Here is a 19,904-nt window from a genome sequence, read left to right on the forward strand (position 1 = left end):
AAAATAGTAGTTGTCCCAAAAGTTTCAACTTTGTACCCCCAGTTGTTCTTGATATATTGATGAGGTGTCTTATTGGCAACCATACATGCAGTTCCTTTTGTTTTAGTTTTAAAGAATAGTGGACCAATTGCATAATTGTAAGGCCTTGACATACCCAATATCCCTAGAGACATAGTTACTGGACCATTCTACAATGCTGAACACAATAGCTCTCTAAAAATTATGATCGAATGGACTTGGGGAATGGTAGGCTTGGGGGGGGGGCTGGTTGCCTTCTATTTACTTTTGATTAATAAAAAGGGCACAAAGTCCACAAGACCACCCCTTTCATAAAAAACCTTACATGCCCCCAGGGTATAACTTACAACCCTTGCCCCCAGACTCTGGGTGGTTGTTCAAACTCTAAAGGCCTTCCTATTTGATCTTTGGACTATTTTTTGAACGAATAGTTATCTCAAAATTTCTATGGGATGCATTTAGAGAAAATAGGACGTGAGGGGGGAGGGCTAGTTGCCCTCTGATCACTTTGACTCTTAAAAAGGGCAATAGAACTTTTGATTTCCATCCAGTGAGCCCCTTCCGAGGTTTATGTGTCCGCCCTTTCAATACAAACTTTATATGCCCCAGGGTATAACTTATATCCCTTGCCCGGAGGGCTGTGGGGGGGGTGTTATCCTCAAAGACACAATTACCGGACCTTTCGACTATGTTGAACAAAATGTCTATCTCAAAACTTTGATTGGATGTATTTGAGGAAATGATATGTTTGGGGGGGGGAGGGCTGGCTGCCCTGCCCTCGCTTTCGACTTTTAAAAAGGGCACTAATATTTTCAATTTCCAATCGAATTAGCCTCTTTCGAAGTTTCTGCAACCACTCCTTCTATACGAACTACGAAATACCCTGGTCCAAAACAAACAAAGGACCCCCTCCCACAAAAATTAATAATAATAATAACACATTGTACCCACATCGCTCTTTACTTAAGCAGCAGTATTATACTGCCTATGATGGCTGATATGCCTTTTAACATCCATATTCATTTAAGCATACCCCTAATAGTATGTACATAGTACCTTTTAGTTATTTCAGCATCCCCTTTAACATCTGAATCTTCAACTTAATACCCTAAGCTGTTCCTGGGACATTGCCGATACAGCCTTTCATTAACCTGCATGCACGTTGTGTGTATGGATTTAGTTGAAAATCCTGCTAAACATTCCCTGAAAGTTTCACCTTAATACCCTTAGCCTCAGTACTGGTAGTAGGCTAGTCACCATAGTAGTAGTGGCAGTAGTAGTAGTAGTACTATGCACATAATCCTTTTTTGTTAGTTCAATAACTCATTCAACATGCCCTAAAAGTTTCAAATTAATGCTCCAAGCTGTTCCTAAGACATTGTTGATATACCCTTTTGACAACCTGTATGGACCTAATATTTTTTTTTATTTAGATCAACATTTCCTGAAAGTTGCAGCTTAATACCCTTGGTCTCAGTAACAGTAGTCACAGTGGTATTAATAGTAGTAGTAGTAGTGATAGAATTCACATAGTGCCTTTTTGTTTGTTCAACATCCACATCGGCATGCCCTGAAAGTTTCAACTTAATACTCTTAGCCTTTCAGATAGTTCAACTTCCCCTTTAACATGGTCTGAAGGTGTCAACTTAATACACCACGCTTTTTGAAAGTTATCGCTGATACTTTCTTTCGACTACATGCATACACATAGTGTGTTTTGATTTAGTTCAAAATCCCACTCAAAATTTTCAAAAAATGTTACCTTAATTCCTTTACCCTTTGTACATATAGTGGAATACCAGTACAAGTAGAAGGAGTGACAAGCACACATTTCCTTTTGTTTAGTTTAACATATTGTATTGGAGATAATCAAAATGTTGAAAAAATGGCTTGTGTCATCATGTTTTTCTTATTTAGGGCTCTCCGATATCTAAGCTTCTATCAGTTCATTGTGGAACTTAAGAAATGGTAGTATAAATTGCCAGTAAAATAAACAAAAATATGATATAAAATAACTAAGCCTTTTCAACTCGTTACTTCTGAATGAAATGGGTTTACCTGATTGTGTTTCAGTGAAAGCTAAATCATATCGTATATGCCTAGTATGGGGTCAAGGATTTGCTTCCCTTTATTGCGTAATAATTCTTGTTCGTTTTAGCTGTCTGTTGCTTTTCACATGCATTATGACGAATAAGAACGTTGAACTTACAATGAACAGAAATTGCCATAAATTAAAAGTTGTTGATCATTTCAGACGTTATCAAAGGCCAGTGTCATTAGCGCATTACTGGACATGATATATATGTTTTATCATTGTTTTTGATCATATAATTAACAAAAATATATTTCTAATCAACTTTTCAGGAGAAAAAAAAACAAATTTCTTAGAATAAATACATTTGTTGTGTCGCTATTTCCCCCTGCTAATTCCATTTCTTTCAAAAAATGGAAAATTGATTGCTTTTTCCATAGTAGTAGGCCTATTGAAATTTATAGCTTTTGGCTTATTATATAGTATTCTGGGGGTCTGCCATTGAGCTTGTTTCCCATAAACAAATTAAGTTGGTTTATAACTCTTTTGTAAGTTGTGTGAAGTATAAGGCAAGATCTGAAGTATAAGCATTAAGTATAAGGTGTGAAATATAAGCATTAAGTAAAGCTGAAGAGAAATCGACACCGGTAACCCTTCTGTTTTTTATGCAATTTTTTTTTTTTTTTTTTTTTTTTTTTTTTTTTTTTTTTTTTTTTAGGGGGACGTGCCTTCCAGAAAAAAGTAGTTTTTAGTATTACACAAAACACTTGTAAGTTCATTTGTTCGTAATTTCCTATATAAACAACCAAAAATTTAATGATTTTACCACAAAAATATTTATAAAATTATTTTCTTTGAAAAGAGTAAATACGCGTCCATTACGTCTGTCCATTCGCGGTTCACTTGAAGTTTTTGAATTAAACAGCGATAATTTCTTCATCTCCCAGCCTAATTTCTAGAGCACCATTTGTGTCGCTCTAGACTTTTCTAAGAGAAAAAAGTGGTATATAAACCCGTGTTTCCAGCTGGAATTTTAGTTCATGTTTGCCTTTTCTGGAATTAGTTGTCATAGTGGCTAAAAGATGTTTCACTGTTTATCAAAGCGTTAGTCCTTATTGTATCTTTGGATTAAGCTTGAGATATTTTGATTATAATGGTTTTAAGCCATCGTAGAGTAATTTAGTGGCCAGACCTGTTAACTTCATCAATCAGATAGACTATCTGGATTACCCTTACTGCTTGTCTATCTGCCCTAGGATGATAGCTTATCGTGAAGAAGTGAAAATAATCATTTTCATACAACTCTAAAAAAGCTCTGCCAGCTTTACCTCTCACAGACTATCTGTCCTGGCTTTACTCTAATTAGACTTTCAAGTCTTTGATTACTTCAAGTCTTGAACAGGGGATTGGCATAGAAGACCCATTGTTGGTTTTCAAACAGTTCGTGGTAACGAACTGTAACTAAGGAGTGACCCGACTCAATAGTAAAAGAAACTCTAATAACGGAATTTTGATACCAATAGATTTTTTTTGGTATTTTCAGATAGCCAAAATATCCTATAAGTTGGCATGAAAACCATAAAAGTTTATAGAGCCTCGCCCTCTAAAAAAAAACCTTGTAGAATTAAACAAAAATAATTTCAAGTTGAAAATAACAACACCATTCTTTAAGGATTTTGCAAAATATATTCGGTAGACATGTGCTTACCATTTTTTCCTTTTTCTAGCTTATGTGTTTGAGTATGGAGTGTAAACGTTCTAGTATGGAGTTAACTAAATTGATTTCTATAAAAATGCATTTAGTATCCAACAGCTAGGCCTTGTCCGGGGGGGGGGATCAATGGGTTTGACCCCCCCCCCCACCGAATGTTTGTCTGAATCGTAAAAATCGTGACAAAATGCTTATAAAGAAATTTTGATGTGCTTCTTAAGTTGTTTTTTTTACACTACCCCGAAAAAAATTACCCTCGGTGAACAAAATCCTGAATAGATTTTTGGCCACTTAGGGATATTTTCCCTATTATAAGTTATTTTTAGATATCCTAAGAAGTGTACAAAGTTGCGAATCAATCGAGTGTTCTGAAGCTGTAATATCTAACAATTCTTGAAGCGCAGCCTAAAGATTTGGCTTCTGAACTGATGGTACGATTGTTTTGCTAAAATTCTAGGATATCTTCTTATGACCGCTTCTTGAGAGAGGGAGGGTGTAGGCTATGCTTAAATTGCGGGATTGTCATTCTCCTCTTTAAAAGCGGGATTTTGTGGCTATTATAAAATGTAAATTTTGTGGCTATTATGTGGCTATTTTGTGGCTATTATAAAATGTAAATTTTGTGGCTATTATGTGGCTATTTTGTGGCTATTATAAAATGTGTCATTTGAAAGCTCTTAATTAAAAAATTTTTAAAAGTAATGATTCGATGTTTTCTTAGGTTTGATAGATATCCCAAGACACGTAAAGTAAATAAAATTATTAGTATCATTTGAGTTCAGAAAAATGAATGATCGTGATTCGCTGTTATCCAGAAAAGTTGTTTAAATAACCTCAGAATAAGCTGTCAGTCACAGTGTGTCTTAGCGTGGTAGGAAAAATCAAATAATTTTCTCTATTCTTATATAATTGTGAGCGAGATCGACCTGGTGGCTAATTATCATCTGTAGTAAAAAAAACTTCTGTGTTTTTTTCTGGAAATATGAATTCATGAAAACAATGGGGTTAATAGCCAAAGCATGGCTTAGCTAGATTTTTTTTATTTGAGAAATGGTCATGGTCAGCGTTTTTATTATGATAGTCGATCGTTCTTTGTTTATTCCTTTTTCCGGAATTTGAAAGTTTCCGCAATTAGTAAAATCTTAAAAGTGATATTTGGCTTTTTTTTAATTGAAAAACAGGCGCGGTTAGCATTTTTGAATTTGAAAGCTTGCGTAATTTTTCAAAGTTTCAAAAGTGATAATTTGGTGTTTCAGCGGAAATATTCGTTTGATCTCCAAAACATGTAAAATAAAAACATATTTGCTGCTGTCGTTTTAGTAAAGAAAAATGGAAAGCTCTTGATTTGATGTTTTCCAGAAAAATTGTTTAAATAAATTCAGAGTAAGCTGCCAGTCACAGTGCGTCTTTGACGTGGTAGGGCGAATCAAATAACTTGCTCTTTTCCAATCTGATTGTGTGTGAGGCGAGGGGTCGTTGACTTTCATAAATCACGTACATTAGGTGGTGTGTACCAAGCGTGGTGTAACTGAGCCATGCGTGATGGAACTGTGTGGTGCACGTGGTGCTCCAATATATACACCAGGTGAGGGAAAGGGGGTGACCTCTTGGTGTGAGATAGACCAGATGGTTGGTTAGCTTCTATTATAAAACTCCTGCGAAATGATGATGGTTCATTTTTTTTTAAAGATGCAAATTCCCGGTGACGATTGGGTTAACAGTGAAAAGTTTTGACTTGTTTTTTTTTTCGTTATTTCAAAAACGAGTCATGGGCAGCGTTATTTCATGACTTGTACTGTAAAAAAGTGTTCCTGAGACAGGGCCGTGTTTGAGATTTTTTCGTCAGGGGTGGGTATAAAAGGATTTTCGATACTTATTAAAAATCCAGTAAACACGCGATAAGGGAAGTTTCTTTAATGCTAATGAAATACAACAATATAGGATGAAAGTATAATAGCTCAGAAACAAATTTGGGCTACATATTTGCACATTATGGGGAGGGGGGGTAAGACATAATATATATTGAATACGTAACCTAACCTAGGTACTTTTTTTGCCCCTTTAATCCCAAAAAACCTAAAATTTAAATTTTTGTCACGGAGTGAGCATTTAAAGAGCGGAGTGAGCACAAGAGCGTATTAATTAATTAGCTTTTTGGATCAAAGTTCGTTCTGATTTTGTGGCTTGAAAATAAAAGCTTGTGTAGCTAAAGCTAAATAAAGAGCCATGAACATAAAAATATAAACTTTTAATTAAAGTTGGTTTAAACCCAGCTTTGATTACGGTCATCATGGGTGCCCATAAGGGGGCAAGGGAGGGGGCGCAAGCCCCCTGGCTGAATGATGGTGTCATATTTGTATTAATTTAAAAAAAACTTTCCACAGAATAAGTTTTCAAAGAAAAGTAAAGAGCTCTATTAAGTCAAAAATTGGCAGAAATAAACTCAAATAATCCTTCGAGGGTAAATTTAACGCAAGTCACAACAAGACAATAAGTAATTTGGAATGAATAGAAATTATAATAAATAGTCAATTCAAACTCAAAACATGCCACAGCTGGAATTGAGGGTATCGACGACCCCCATAGCCTTCCCAGACCATAATATAATTCAGGTTTTACTGAAAAACAAATGACCGTGGATTGTCAGTTTAATATACCTATACTGATATTTATTTCTTAAAATAAAAAATGGGTAAAAATGAGTAAAAAAAGTTTTTTACTTATTTAAGTAAAAAAGTGAAAACATTTGAACATATTTTGTTTTCAGTAAAGCGCAAATTATGTTCTGGTAAGGAGGCATGGAGGTTTGTCAGCCCTACTAATACTAATTTTTTCTCGTTTCGAGTTTGACTCGGCTATTTATTCTAATTTTTGTTCATTTTCAGTTACATTTATTTATTGATAGTGATTTTTGATAGTTTTACGCTTGGAGGATTACTTGACTTCATTTCGGCCCATTTTTGGCTTAATGAAGCTCTTTACTTTTCTATGAAAAGCTAGTTTTGTGGAAAGTTTTTTTTAGATGAATTTCTGTTCGTTTTTATTGACAAAGTCATTTTCATGAATTTTTTTTTTTTTTTTTTTCGTTTTTTTCTATAAAAATCCATAGTTTGGCATAATTGTGGGGGCTTGACATTCCCAATATTCCTAAAGACATAGTTGCTGGACCGTTCTACTATTTTGAACAAAATAGTTCTCTCAAAATTTTAACTAGATGAGTTCGGGAAATAAATCGGCTTGAGAGACGGGCTGATTGCCCTTTAATATCTTTTTACTCATAGAAACGACCCCAGAACTATTAATTTTGAATCGAATTAGCTTTTTTAAATGTTTCAATAATATTTCTAGCTATAATAGAGTGGTGCTGTCTATGATATTGTATGCCTTTTTGAAAACCTACATATATACAGTTTTTTTCGTTTAATTGGAAGCCCCCCTAAACACTTCCAATAATTTTCAACTTAATACTCTTAGCGTCTTTAATTACCGTAATTGTATTTGTAGTGATAAAAGTAGACACTTCGTGCCTTTTGTCTAATTCAAAAATCTCGCACAACTTGCTCTTATAGATACAACTTAATAATATAAATTGTTGTTAAGATATGGCTTTGTCACCTTTTTGAAACTCTACCTGTTCATAGTTTTTTCTTGTCTAGTTGAAGATCTGCCTAAATATTTCTTATATTTGATTACTGAAAACATTGTTATATATTCTCTTTGGACTATTGGCTACAAAATGGCTGTCTCACAATTTCGATTGAATATGTTTGGGGAAAAGAGAATATCAGGGAGAGGGGGGGCTATTTTCTCTCTATCACGCCTGACTCTTAAACTGGAACTAGAACTATGCATTTCCAATCAAATGAGCCTCCTCTAAAGTTCGCAAGACCACCTCTTCATAAAAACCTTACACTCCCCCCCGGGGCATAACTTACAACTCTTATCCCCATACTCTTTTTTTGGGGGGGGGGGTTGTGTCAACCCCAAAGGCCGTGTTATGAGATCTTTGGGCTATTTTTGAGCAAATGGCTATCTTAAAATTTTTATCACATGCATTGGGGGAAAATGTGACGGGGGGGGGGCATAGCTGCCCTCCGATAAATTTGACTCTTATACATGGCTCTTCAACTTCCAATGTCCAATCCAATGAGCCCCCTTCGAAGTTTATATGCCCACCATTTCTATAAAAATTATAAATACCCTCGGGGCATACCTTACACCCCTGCCCGGAGGACTGTAAGGGAGTTTTCATCGTCAAAGACTTGATGTTCGGACTTCTAAGCTACATTAAACAAAATAACTGTCTCGAATTTTTTACTGGAATTGTTTGGGGAAATGATGGGTGTGGGGGTGGTTACCCTCCAATCACTTGACTATTAAAGAAGGCATTTGCCCTTTCAATTACCAACCGACTGAGCCCTTTTCGAAGTTTTGGCGACAACAAATGGCCATCTTAAAATTTCTATCAGATGCTTTTCGGGAAAATATGACGTGTTTGTGGGGGGGGGGGGCGGGGGGTATTTGCCTTCTGATCACTTTTACTCTTAAAAAGAGCACTATAACTTCTGATTACCAATACAATGAGCCCATCCTTGAAGTTTATACGACAGTCATTTCTATAAAAAACCGTATATGCCCCCAGGGCGTAACTTACAACTCTTAACCTGAGGGCTATGTGGGGTTATCCTCAAAGACATAATTTCTGGACCTTTCAACTACACTGAACAAAATGGCTATCTAAAAAATTGTGATTGAATATATCTGGGGAAATGATTGGTGTATGGGGGGGGGGGCTGGATGACCTCCAATCCCTTTTGACCGTTAAAAAGGCCAACATAACTTCTTATCACGAATCAAATGAGCCCCCTCTGAGTTTTATACGACCAACCTTCCTATTAAAAACCTTGTATCCCCACAAGGCATAACTTACAACCCTTGCTCTGAGGGTTGTGGGAGGGGGAGGGGCTGTCATTCTCAAAGTCATAATTTCTGGACCTTTAAACTACACTGAACAAAATGACTATCTCAAAATTTTGATTGGATGTGTTTGGGGAAGTTATCGACGTAGGGTAGGGGGAGCTGGTTGCCCTCCATGAGCTCTTTTGAAGTTGCTATGGCATTTCTTTCTATAAAAAGTGCCCTGGTCAAAAAAAGAATTATATTGTGCCCACATTGCTCTTTACTTAGGCAGCGCTATCGCGCTGCCTATGATATTTTGTCTTGAGATTTCAATTACACTGCACTGGAAGTGCCGATTAGACTAGGTAAGTCCCCCCCCCCTTTAAAATTCAGCCTAAGGGTGCCCATGACGGTCATACTTGACAGTATATTGCCGACTTTTTGATGCATTCCTTTTGAGAACTTGAATTTTTTGGACATGCAGCATGAAGAGATAAAAAAAAGCAAGCGGAAAACAAATAAACATAATCTGGCATACTGAAATATATGTTAATAGATTAATTGGTTGCTTTTTTAATGCCTTGTAAACAAGTCAATTCTTGCTTTAGGCTTAAGGGTATCTTTTAGGGCGTTTCACTTTTCATGCACTCTAAGATGAAGGAGTCAAGGACGTTTTTAATTCTGTCATGACAAATGTTTATGTTCGGTAATGATTAGTTTATTGGTGGCTTCGTTTTTACCAGTTGCATAAATATTCGAAGCTGCGGTTTCTAACTAGGATTCACCACTTTTTGGGGATTAATCCTTTTTTCTGTAAGTTTTCATCATTTTGCCGCTTCTCCTTTTGTTACACGAAATTAAGCACCAAGTGGTACTTATCGGTTAGCTGGAACACACGCGAGAATTGAAGTTTGGTAGATGCTAATGAAATAAAACAAAATAGGATAAAAATATAACAGTTTAGAAATTAATTTGGGCTATATATTTGCACGTCAGCGGGGGGTGGGGGCAAAGCATATCATATATTAAATACGTTACCTAACCTAACCTAGGTACCTTTTTTTTGTTCCTTCAACCCCAAAAAACTAAAGTTTAAATATTTTTCACGGAATGAGTAATACCTCAGTAGGCAGAGAAAAACCTGTTTTTCACTAGGATATGTGGTTCTTGTTGCGTGTGTTCCAGCTAACCGGTAAGTACCCAACAAGTTTCGCAACATGTATTAGCCCCCCCCCCTAAAAGTTGAAACGGTGCTTGTATTATATCGGCAACGCCCTACCAAATGTTCTTCTAATATTATTATTTGCCGCTCGATCCTATTGAAATATATCAAAGTAATATGTAAATATAGTATTTTAAAAAGATTTTTGGGCTATATATTTGCACATTAGGGGGGGGTAAAGTAAAACGGGTCTGCATGCTTAATATGCTAGGTAGATTTATTCTGCATTTTATGTAGGCCTAGTAAGAATAGTTTTCTAACTTCACACTGTCTAAATACTTCCCCCCCCCCCCTTAATGTGCAAATTTATAGCCCAAATTATACACTTTCCGTCTATTCTGTCGCTTATTTTTGTCTTGTCTCACGCTAAGCTGAAAGAAACCAACAAAAAAAACAGTTCTATAACGCGTCAATGCATGAGCATTTGAGCGGTAGGGCGTTTATCATACAAGTACAGTTGAAACAATTTTTGCCTCTTTCTTATACTGCAGAATTGCACTCCTAACAAAATGAGCACTAAAGTCATCATTTTGAACTGTACGTCATTTGTGATATTTATTTATAACCCAAAAAGTTGAAATTGCTTATCAAAATATCGTAGCTGTAGCCTTTATCGATAAAATCAGAATAAATGTTTGTTATGTCTGCATTTCAAATCGAATCCAAGCATAGCACATATTTAATACATAACCTAACCTAGGTACCTTTTATTGCCCCTTTAACCCCCAAAAAACAAAATTTTAAATCTAACTCACTATGTAGCGGAAACCTGTTTTTCAATGGTATCTTTGACATTCTGTCCTAAATGCGCTTCTCCTCGCCTGTTGCCCGGCTACTAATAAAGTACCTAGGGTTTAGGGGGGAAAAGGTACCTAGGTTAGGTTACGTATTTAATATATTGCCATGCTTTACCCCGCCCCCCCTAATGTGCATATATATGGCTCAAATTTGTTTCTAAACTATTATATTTTAGGTACTATCCCATTATCCGGGCCTCTCTGGTTAATCACTATATACTAGGTAATGATAAAACCCGTTTTTGACGTCTTAACTGTTATAGAGCAGGCAATGATGGCAAGATTTTCTTTGAGTATACGATATTAAACTTGTTTTTTTTGGGGTTTAGGGGGGAAAAGGTACCTAGGTTAGGTTAGGTGACGTATTTAATATATGCAATGATTTACCCCCCACCCCCCCCCCTAATATGCAAATATATATCCTAAATTTTATTCTAAACTATTATATATTCATCCTATTTTATTTTATATCATTAGCATTAACCAAACTTGACTTTTTAGAGAGGCCCGGATAATGGGATAGTACCTATTTTTATCCTATTTTGTTTTATTTCATTAGCATTAACCAAACTTAAATTCTCGCGTGTTTTACAGCTGGTAGAATAGTACCGACAATTCTTACTTCTTGCTATGCAGAAAAATTGTAATTGACGCATTTTGAGCTTTAAGGCTTTGGATAGATTTGGGTAAAGGAGCATGGATAGTTGTGTTGGCCACAGGTGGCTTGGTCCTGCGGTGAGTTGTTAGTATTAGTAGCAGTAGTAGTGGACAATAAGAATTGTTTCCTTGACATGTTTCCTTTTCAGTAGCCCCAATTGTGTATTAATACCGTCATAGGTTTTAATATGGCTTTTTACCTTTCTTTCAAAAACTTCTTTTCAGGGAAATGTTTTTTCTTAATAGTGATAAAAAAAAAAAAAAAAATATTCATAGGGCTATAAAATCATTTTCAAAATTTTTTTTTCTTTAATTTTCTTATTGAAATTTATGCCAAATTTAACTCCCTCCTAAACCTCTATGTATTCACAGTTAAGGGATTTGGTACTGTACCATGGCGAACTTTGATCCCTCTCTCTCTAAAAAGAAAGGAGTCGATACGAAGCAGAAAGCGTCTGTAGTATTATCAGGGCCGTATCTAGGATTTTCTTTACAGGTGGGGGGGGTTGCAATCATTATACAATTGTTTTGTGCCATTATAATCATGTCTGTTATCAAATTGCTATTATCGCTCCTTCCTTTATCGATTTATGTTTAACTTTTTTTCGTTTGGACTTCATATTTATATGTCATTTATGCATATATTATACATGTACATATTTAATTTATATAGGTTTTCATCTTTTAGTATCGCGAATTCGGGTCACTGTAGGTTGTGATAGTCATAATTAAGTAAAACATTATCTTGTCTTAAAAGAGAACGTGCCTGTTTTGTATGGACCAATCTTTAAAACATTTGCAATTATCAAATACTTTGCTACGGTCTCTGCTATTATGAAAGTAAAAGTAGCCAGCTACCTTGCCTGTTTTATTATTATTGTTTTTTCTTAAAATAGGAGTCACCAGCTGAGTTCAACCTTGTCATATCATTATTTGAAATTTCTAATTCGATGCGAAAATCTGTTCACACTTGTCACCCCCAGCCAAATAAACTATGTCCATGTGCTTGCTTTGCTGATCACCGTCGTTACTTTGGAACAGTCCCAGTAGTGGTGTCAATTCGTATCAAAACATATTTTTTAATATCCAAGGGGAGGATACATTTCTTAATATCCAAGGAGGGGGGAATTTGCCCTTTTTATAATGAAAATATCCAAAAGGAATATTTCAATGAACATACCCAGAAAATGCATTTTTTCTAATTTTAGGTGGGGAAATCTAGGAGACATGGCGCCTCCTCCAACTGACACAACTCGGCTGTTCTCTGCCAAAACCAAGTATCTAAATTTTTCAAGTTTCCGAGAAAATAGTAAAATAGTATTTTTTTTTATTTTCTAAGCTGGAATAGCTGATGACGACGCACAACTTCGTCAATAGGCATTCTGGAGTCGGCTTGGTAGTGAGAAGCATTTTTTTGCACACTTTGCTTTTTAAAACTTCAGTAAATGTAGATACTAGGTTTTGGCAGAGGTTTTCTTTGCTAATAAACTGAGTATTCCACCACCAAAACCTAGTATCTACACCAAATTTTATTTTAAAATAAAGATCTTCAAGTAACAATGAAGATAAACTGCTACTTCGAATAAAAAGAAAGGAGAACTGAACATATAGCTTATCAGAGAGGTTTAATCTTTGTATGGGTCGTGTTCATACTTGATCAGATCTAGGCTTTCGTCGAAAACTGAAAACTCCTTCCAAAATTGCTTTCGTTTTACTAGCTTCATCGGACGCAGCTTGTTAACAATTGAAGCTTTTTTCTAGCTTTGAACACCCCTCGGGACAGAGCTGGGCTTTGGAAGCTGCTTGATATTGAACTTTTTTCTGAAAAAAACAAGCACTGCTTTTTCTCTCCGTCGAAATTTTGGAGGAAACTCATACCGCGGAACCCCTTTTGAAAGGTAGCTGCAACTTTGGCAGGGGCGAATTCTTTTTACCGGGAGTCCTTTTCTTGGATTTCCAATCCCTGAAATCAACTCTGAATTCAATTATAAACTCTATTGCAGAAAACCCCTTCCTGCAGTTTGCAACACACTCAACAAAGTCAGGGAAGTCATAGTATTTCCCCTTTTTTCTCATTTTCGTTTCAATGCTGCCGTTTATGCCGTCTGCTGCATTTTGCGTGTGCCCTTTTGTCAGATACTTTAACGTTACCCTCTTGAGCTCTTTCTTCTCTGTTGACCATGATCACAAGAGAAGTATAAAGCACCCAGTTCTTATTCTGACTTGAACAATTGTCCATCCAGAATATGAATTCCTGGACATCCCTCTCTGTTTAAAGTACGGTATAAACAAAACCCACTATGTTTTCGGCACCCCTGTCCCTCAAAGCTTCATGCCACAGCACACAAAAAGAATGTCCTTTTCCAACAGACGCTGCATCATTCTGGTCGACAAGGGCGAATGTCTTATTGAAGACAACAAGATAACTAAGGAATGTTGATTCTTTGTTCCCCGGCATGTCGGGTAACAAAGTTGCAAGTCAACTGCGAATACACATATTTCGGTTTCTGTACATTCAGCTGCGTCAACTTGGTAGGAATGTGTATCTTCCCCTTCCATTTCAATGTGTTCTTGCCAGTTTTGCCTAGAAACATCAGGATCGTAAGTCTTTTTTGCAGCAGCCGAAGAAGCTTCAAATGCTCCATTAACACCTTCGTTGCTGTTTTCTTTGCTGCTATCATCGTTCTCCATGAGATTGTACTTTTCACACTCGGGACAAATATCGCATGCTGGCATCTTTAACGAAATATTCATTTCTTTCAACTGACGCCTGTAAGTCTTGTGCGACACAACTCTACCTTCTATCTTCTATCTTTTTATGCACTCCAGCCTGACACAGACGGTAAGAAATTTGGTTCTTGATAGCCTTTTTTCCAAAAACTTTCCCAGACTTCTTTTCTGGTCCCAATGTCGTTTTACATGTAATATCACAGTAGTTTGCAATAAAAGGATGCTTGAACTTAGCATTTTCTTTTTTTTTCCTTGTCACTTCTGTTTCTTTTTCTTCTAGGGTGCCCTGTATTCACATTTTCTTGTTGTTCAGCATCATTTATTTCATGATTTGTGTTACTATTTGCTGACACAATTCTTGCTTCCATATTTCTTTGTTCTCGTATGTCTTGACTGTTTCTTTAAAGGTGATCTCTACCAGGACAATAATCGGTGCTTTTTTCCTCATAACTACTGGCATTCCTCAAAATGTCACTATTACTGATCTGTTCATTGACTACAAGAGTTTCAGTCACTCCGCTACATGGTGTGTCAATTGGCACAAATGGTTCTATTTCAGAGACATCATTAGTGAATAATGATTGCAATTCATGAAACACTGGAACTTCAGATTCATTAACAGAAGGGTCTTTGTCAATCTGGGCGTCTTTGCATGGTGTCGTCTGCTCAGCTGAGCTTCTTACAGCAGTAGGTTGTCCGACGACTGCATCACTGCCTACAGCTGCTTGACCAAACTTAAAATAGGAAATACATAATTTGTCTTTTACATTGTCTAATGCAGATATTTTTTTTGTTCTGGATTCATAAATTTTTGCGAAAATTCCTAGAGGCTGTAGTGAGCCAGCACCTCCAATTGTAAAAACTCAACATCAGTGTTTTCTTGAGTTCTTAGCCTTTTCGAAAAGCCAAAAAAAATTTGCAGACAGGATTCAAACCTTTGCGGCTTGGGATACTAATGCTGCACATGAAGGCAAATATTGAGACATCTGCTGAGATTTATCAGAAATTCTCCAACTAATGGAAAGAGTAAGACCTGACTGGAGCATAATATAAATGGAATATAAGATGATTTCAGCTTAGCGCAAAAGCAACCCCGAATCGCTGAAACCAAAAAACGGAAGAAATCTTTGAGTAACATACAAAATACAAACAAACAAACCAAATCTGGAGATGGAATGTGAAACCAGTTGTTTTGTAGGATATACTCGAAAAAGTAGTTTTTATTGCTTAGGGATGAGATTGCTGTACCCACGATTAGGGTTGCCACCACCATGGATTTATCCATGTTTACATGGATTTGTTCACCCGTGCCATGGATATTTGAAATGCCATGGATATCTTATTAAAAAACATGGATTTTACCTGAAAGCATGGATTTTACCAAGGAATCATGAGTTTCAATTTTTATGTCGAAATTTTTTTCATACCTTTAAATTTAACTTCAAAAATAGCCAAAAAAAAAAAAAAAATACTGTCTGGGTTCTATTGTCGAATTGGGTTAACAAGGAATAACAGATGGCCTCGCCCGCGCACTAAAGAATTCAAAAAGTTACAGCGTAAATTCAAATGTGATTTAAAACCGCAAATCTGCAATGACTAAACACCAAAACAAGAAATTTGTCCCTGCTAAGGTAAATTGGAAATCTGTATAGTATATCTATGCTTGTTTAACATTATCCTCTTTGTCCTTTGCAGAAGAGACACTAAAAAATGGAAGACAATTTAAGAGATTAAGAAAAAGCTTTCAGAACACATTGTTCAGTTAGTATGAAAGTAATATTTGATGCATTTTCTTGTGGTCTGTTATATTTCTATAATGGTTTGAATGTCGGACGCATTGAATAATTTCACGCACCTGGCTTCTTACAGGAAACAGAATCTTGCAGCATTGGAAAAAAAATCATTGTTTCGGTGATAAGAGTATCAGAGGCAACGCTGTAGCATTGCCTATAGTAAAAACCATACGGCTCCAGTGTTTTATTATTTATTTATTTATTATTTTTTTTTTCCCAGAGGCACTTCATATGGAAGGGGTCGTCGTAGAAACTTCAAAGGGGGCCCATTCAATTGGAAATCGGGAGTTCTAGTGCCCTTTTTATTGCTCGAAAATGATTGGAGGGCAACTAGCTCTCCAACCCCCCGCGCCCGTCAATCCCCCAAACACATCCAATCAAAATTTTGAGATAGCCATTTTGTTCAGCGTAGTTGATTTCCAGATAGATAATATATTTTTGAGGAGGACACTCCCCCGCAACTCTCACGGCAAAAGTTTTAAGTTATGCCCTGGGGCATATAAGGTTTTTTATAGAAGGCGTTGTCGTAGAAACTTCAAAACAGGCTCATTCGATTGGAAATTTCAAAGGGCTAGTGATCTTTACAGAAAGTCAACATTTATTGGACGGCACCTCGCCCCCCCCCACGACCATAATTTCCCCAAACACATCCAATCAAAATTTTTAGATGGCCATTTTGTTCAGCGTAGTTGATTTCCAGATAGAAAATATGTTTTTGAGGAGGACACTCCCCCTCAATCCCTCAGGGCAAGGGTTTTAAGTTATGCCCTGGGGGAATATAAGGTTTTTATAGAAGGCGTTGTCGTAGAAACTTCAAAGGGTGTTCATTCGATTGGAAATCAAGAGTTCTAGTGTCCTTTTTAATAGTCGAAAATGACGAGGGCAACTAGCCCCCCCCCACGCCCATCATTCCCCAAAACACATCCAATCAAAATTGTGAGATAGACATTTCGTTCAGCGTAGTTGTTTACCAGATAGAAAATATATTTTTGGGGAGGACACTCCCTCACAACCTTCAGGGCAAGAGTTGTAAGTTATGCCCTGGGGGCATATAAAGTTTTTATAGAAGGCGTTGTCGTAGAAACTTCAAAACAGGCTCACTCGATGTGCCCTTTTTAATAGTCGAAAGTGATTGGAGGGCAACTAGCCCCCCCCCACGACCATCATGTCCCCACACACATCCAATCAAAATTTTTAGATGGCCATTTTGTTCAGCGTAGTTGATTTCCAGATAGAAAATATGTTTTTGAGGAGGACACTCCCCCTCAACCCTCAGGGCAAGGGTTTTAAGTTATGCCCTGGGGGAATATAAGGTTTTTATAGCAGCCGTTGTCGTAGAAACTTCAAAGGGTGTTCATTCGATTGGAAATCAAGAGTTCTAGTGTCCTTTTTAATAGTCAAAAATGACGAGGGCAACTAGCCCCCCCCACGCCCATCATTCCCCAAAACACATCCAATCAAAATTTTGAGATAGCCATTTTGTTCAGCGTAGGTGATTACCAGATAGAAAATATATTTTTGAGGAGGACACTCCCCCACAAACCTCAGGGCAAGACTTTTAAGTTATGCCCTGGGGGCATATAAAGTTTTTATAGAAGGTGTTGTCGTAGAAACTTCAAAACAGGCTCCCTCGATGTGCCCTTTTTAATCGTCGAAAGTGATTGGAGGGCAACTAGCCCCCCCCCCCCCACGACCATCATTTCCCCAAACACATCCAATCAAAATTTTTAGATGGCCATTTTGTTCAGCGTAGTTGATTTCCAGATAGAAAATATATTTTTGAGGAGGACACTCCCCCTCAATCCCTCAGGGCAAGGGTTTTAAGTTATGCCCTGGGGGAATATAAGGTTTTTATAGCAGGAGTTGTCGTAGAAACTTCAAAGGGTGTTCATTCGATTTGAAATCGAGAGTTCTAGTGTCCTTTTAATAGTCGAAAATGACGAGGGCAACTAGCCCCCCCACGCCCATCATTCCCCAAAACACATCCAATCCAAATTTTGAGTTAGCCATTTTGTTCAGCGTAGTTGATTTCCAGACAGAAAATATATTTTTGAGGAGGATACTCCCCCACAAACCTCAGGGCAAGACTTTTAAGTTATGCCCTGGGGGCATATAAATTTTTTATTGAAGGTGTTGTTGTAGAAAATTTAATAAAGGACCATTCGTTTTGAAATCCAAAGTGCTAGTATCTTTTTTAATAGTTAAAAGTTACTGGATGGCACATGGCCCCCCCCCCCACGCCCATAATTTCCCTAACACCCACCCCTAAAAATTTTGAGATAGCCATTTTGTTCAGCGTAGTTGATTTCCTGAGAGAAAACATATTTTTGAGGAGGACACTCCCCCTCAACCTTCAGGGTAAGGGTTTTAAGTTATGCCCTGGGGGTATATAACGTTTTTATAGAAGGTGTTGTCGTAGAAACTTCAAAACAGGCTCATTTGATTGGAAATTCAAAGGGATAGTGCCCTTTTTAATAGTCGAAAGTGATTGGAGGGCAAATAGCCCCCCCACGCCCATCATTCCCCCAAACACATCCAATCAAAATTTTGATATAGCCATTTTGTTCAGCGTAGTTAATTTCCACATAGAAAAATTTTTTTGAGGAGAACAATCCCCCACAACCCTCAGGGCAAGGGTTGTAAGTTATGCCCTAGGGGCATACAAGGTTTTTATGGAAGGCATTGTCGTAGAAAATTCAAAAAAGACTCATTCGGTTAGAAATCAAAAGGGCTAGTGCCTCTTTTTATAGTCGGAAGTGATTAAAGGGCAACTAGCCCCCCCCCCCACGCCCATCATTCCCCCAAAGACATCCAATCAAAATTTTGGGATAGCCATTTTGTTCAGCATAGTTGATTTCCAGATAGAAAATATGTTTTTGAGGAGGAAACTCCCCAAAACGCTCAGGGCAAGGGTTGTAAGTTATGCCGTAGGGGTATATAACGTTGTAAAAGGAAGTCTTATCTTAGAAACTTAAAAAAAAGCTCATTCAATTGAAAGTTCAAAGGGATTGTCCCCTTTTTAATGGTCAAACGTGAGTTGAGGGCAACTAACACCCCTCTCATGCCCATCTTTTCCCCAAATACATCCAATCAAAATTTTGAGACATCCATTTTATTTCCTAGCCCTTTGAAGTTCTGGAAATTAGGTCTTTGAGGATGACAACTCCCCCACAGCCCTCAGGGCAAGGGTTGTAATTTAAATTTCAATTTCCAATCAAATGAGCCCTCTCTGAAGTTTATGTGTTGTCTATACAAAACCTTATATGCCCCCAGGGCATAACTTACAACCCTTGCCCTGAGGGCTGTGCCCTTTTTAATAGACGAAAGTGATTGGTGGGCACCTAGCCCCCCCCCCCACGCCCAGCATTCCCCCAAACACATCCAATCAAAATTTTGAGGTAGTCATTTTGTTCAGCGTAGTTGATTTCAAGATAGAAAATATGTTTTTGAGGAGGACACTCCCCCTTAACCCTCAAGGCAAGGGTTTAAAGCAAGGGTTTAGAAGGCGGTGTCGTAGAAGCTTCAAAAAAGGCTCATTCGATTGGAAATTCAAAGGGATAGTGTCCTTTTTAATAGTCGAAAGTGATTTGAGGACAACTAACCCCCCTCTCACGCCCACCTTTTTCCCAAACACATCCAATCATAATTTTTAGACAGTCATTATATTAAACTTAGTTTTAAGTTTTGGAAATTAGGTCTTTGAGGATGACAACTCCCCCACAGCCCTCAGGGCAAGGTTTGTAATTTAAGAATTCTCCGAATCTTTCCCATTATTTCTTATGGAAGGGATGCTCGTATAAAGTTTAGAGAGGGCTCATTTGACTGAAAAATGAAAGTTCTTGTTCACTTTTTAAGATTCAAAAGAGATTGGAGGGTAACTATCCCCCCCTCCTCCACGCCCTAGATGCATCAGATAACAAATTTGAGATAGACATTTTGTTAAAATAGTTCAAAGTTCTGATAACAAAAAAAAACTCCGGTGTCGACCCAGCCCACCAGGGCCCGGTGGTAGGCGTTGTAAGTTATGCCCTTGGGCATAAACAAT

The 19,904-nt window shown here is 37.3% G+C and overlaps 1 protein-coding gene across 3 annotated transcripts in view; it reads left to right on the forward strand.

Moving 5' to 3' along the window:
• The window catches only part of Alas (5-aminolevulinate synthase), a 93,377-nt gene that overhangs the window by 34,669 nt on the left and 38,804 nt on the right, over nucleotides 1-19,904 (forward strand). The window contains exon 1 of one of the 3 annotated variants that reach the window (XM_089094717.1): nucleotides 3,046-3,154. The exons of 1 other annotated variant lie outside the window; for it this stretch is intronic. In XM_089094717.1, coding sequence (XP_088950843.1) covers nucleotides 3,133-3,154 — 22 coding nt within the window. In that variant the 5' untranslated portion in view covers nucleotides 3,046-3,132. Of the gene's footprint in view, nucleotides 1-3,045; nucleotides 3,155-9,455; nucleotides 9,474-19,904 lie in introns of those variants that run through there. One more of the 3 variants, XM_089094719.1, reaches the window with a different exon arrangement.

This window comes from Artemia sp. Qi Xiang Cuo, chromosome 9 (assembly GCF_049724085.1).
Source record: "Artemia sp. Qi Xiang Cuo chromosome 9, ASM4972408v1, whole genome shotgun sequence".
In the NCBI taxonomy this organism is placed as follows: Eukaryota; Metazoa; Arthropoda; class Branchiopoda; order Anostraca; family Artemiidae; genus Artemia; species Artemia sp. Qi Xiang Cuo.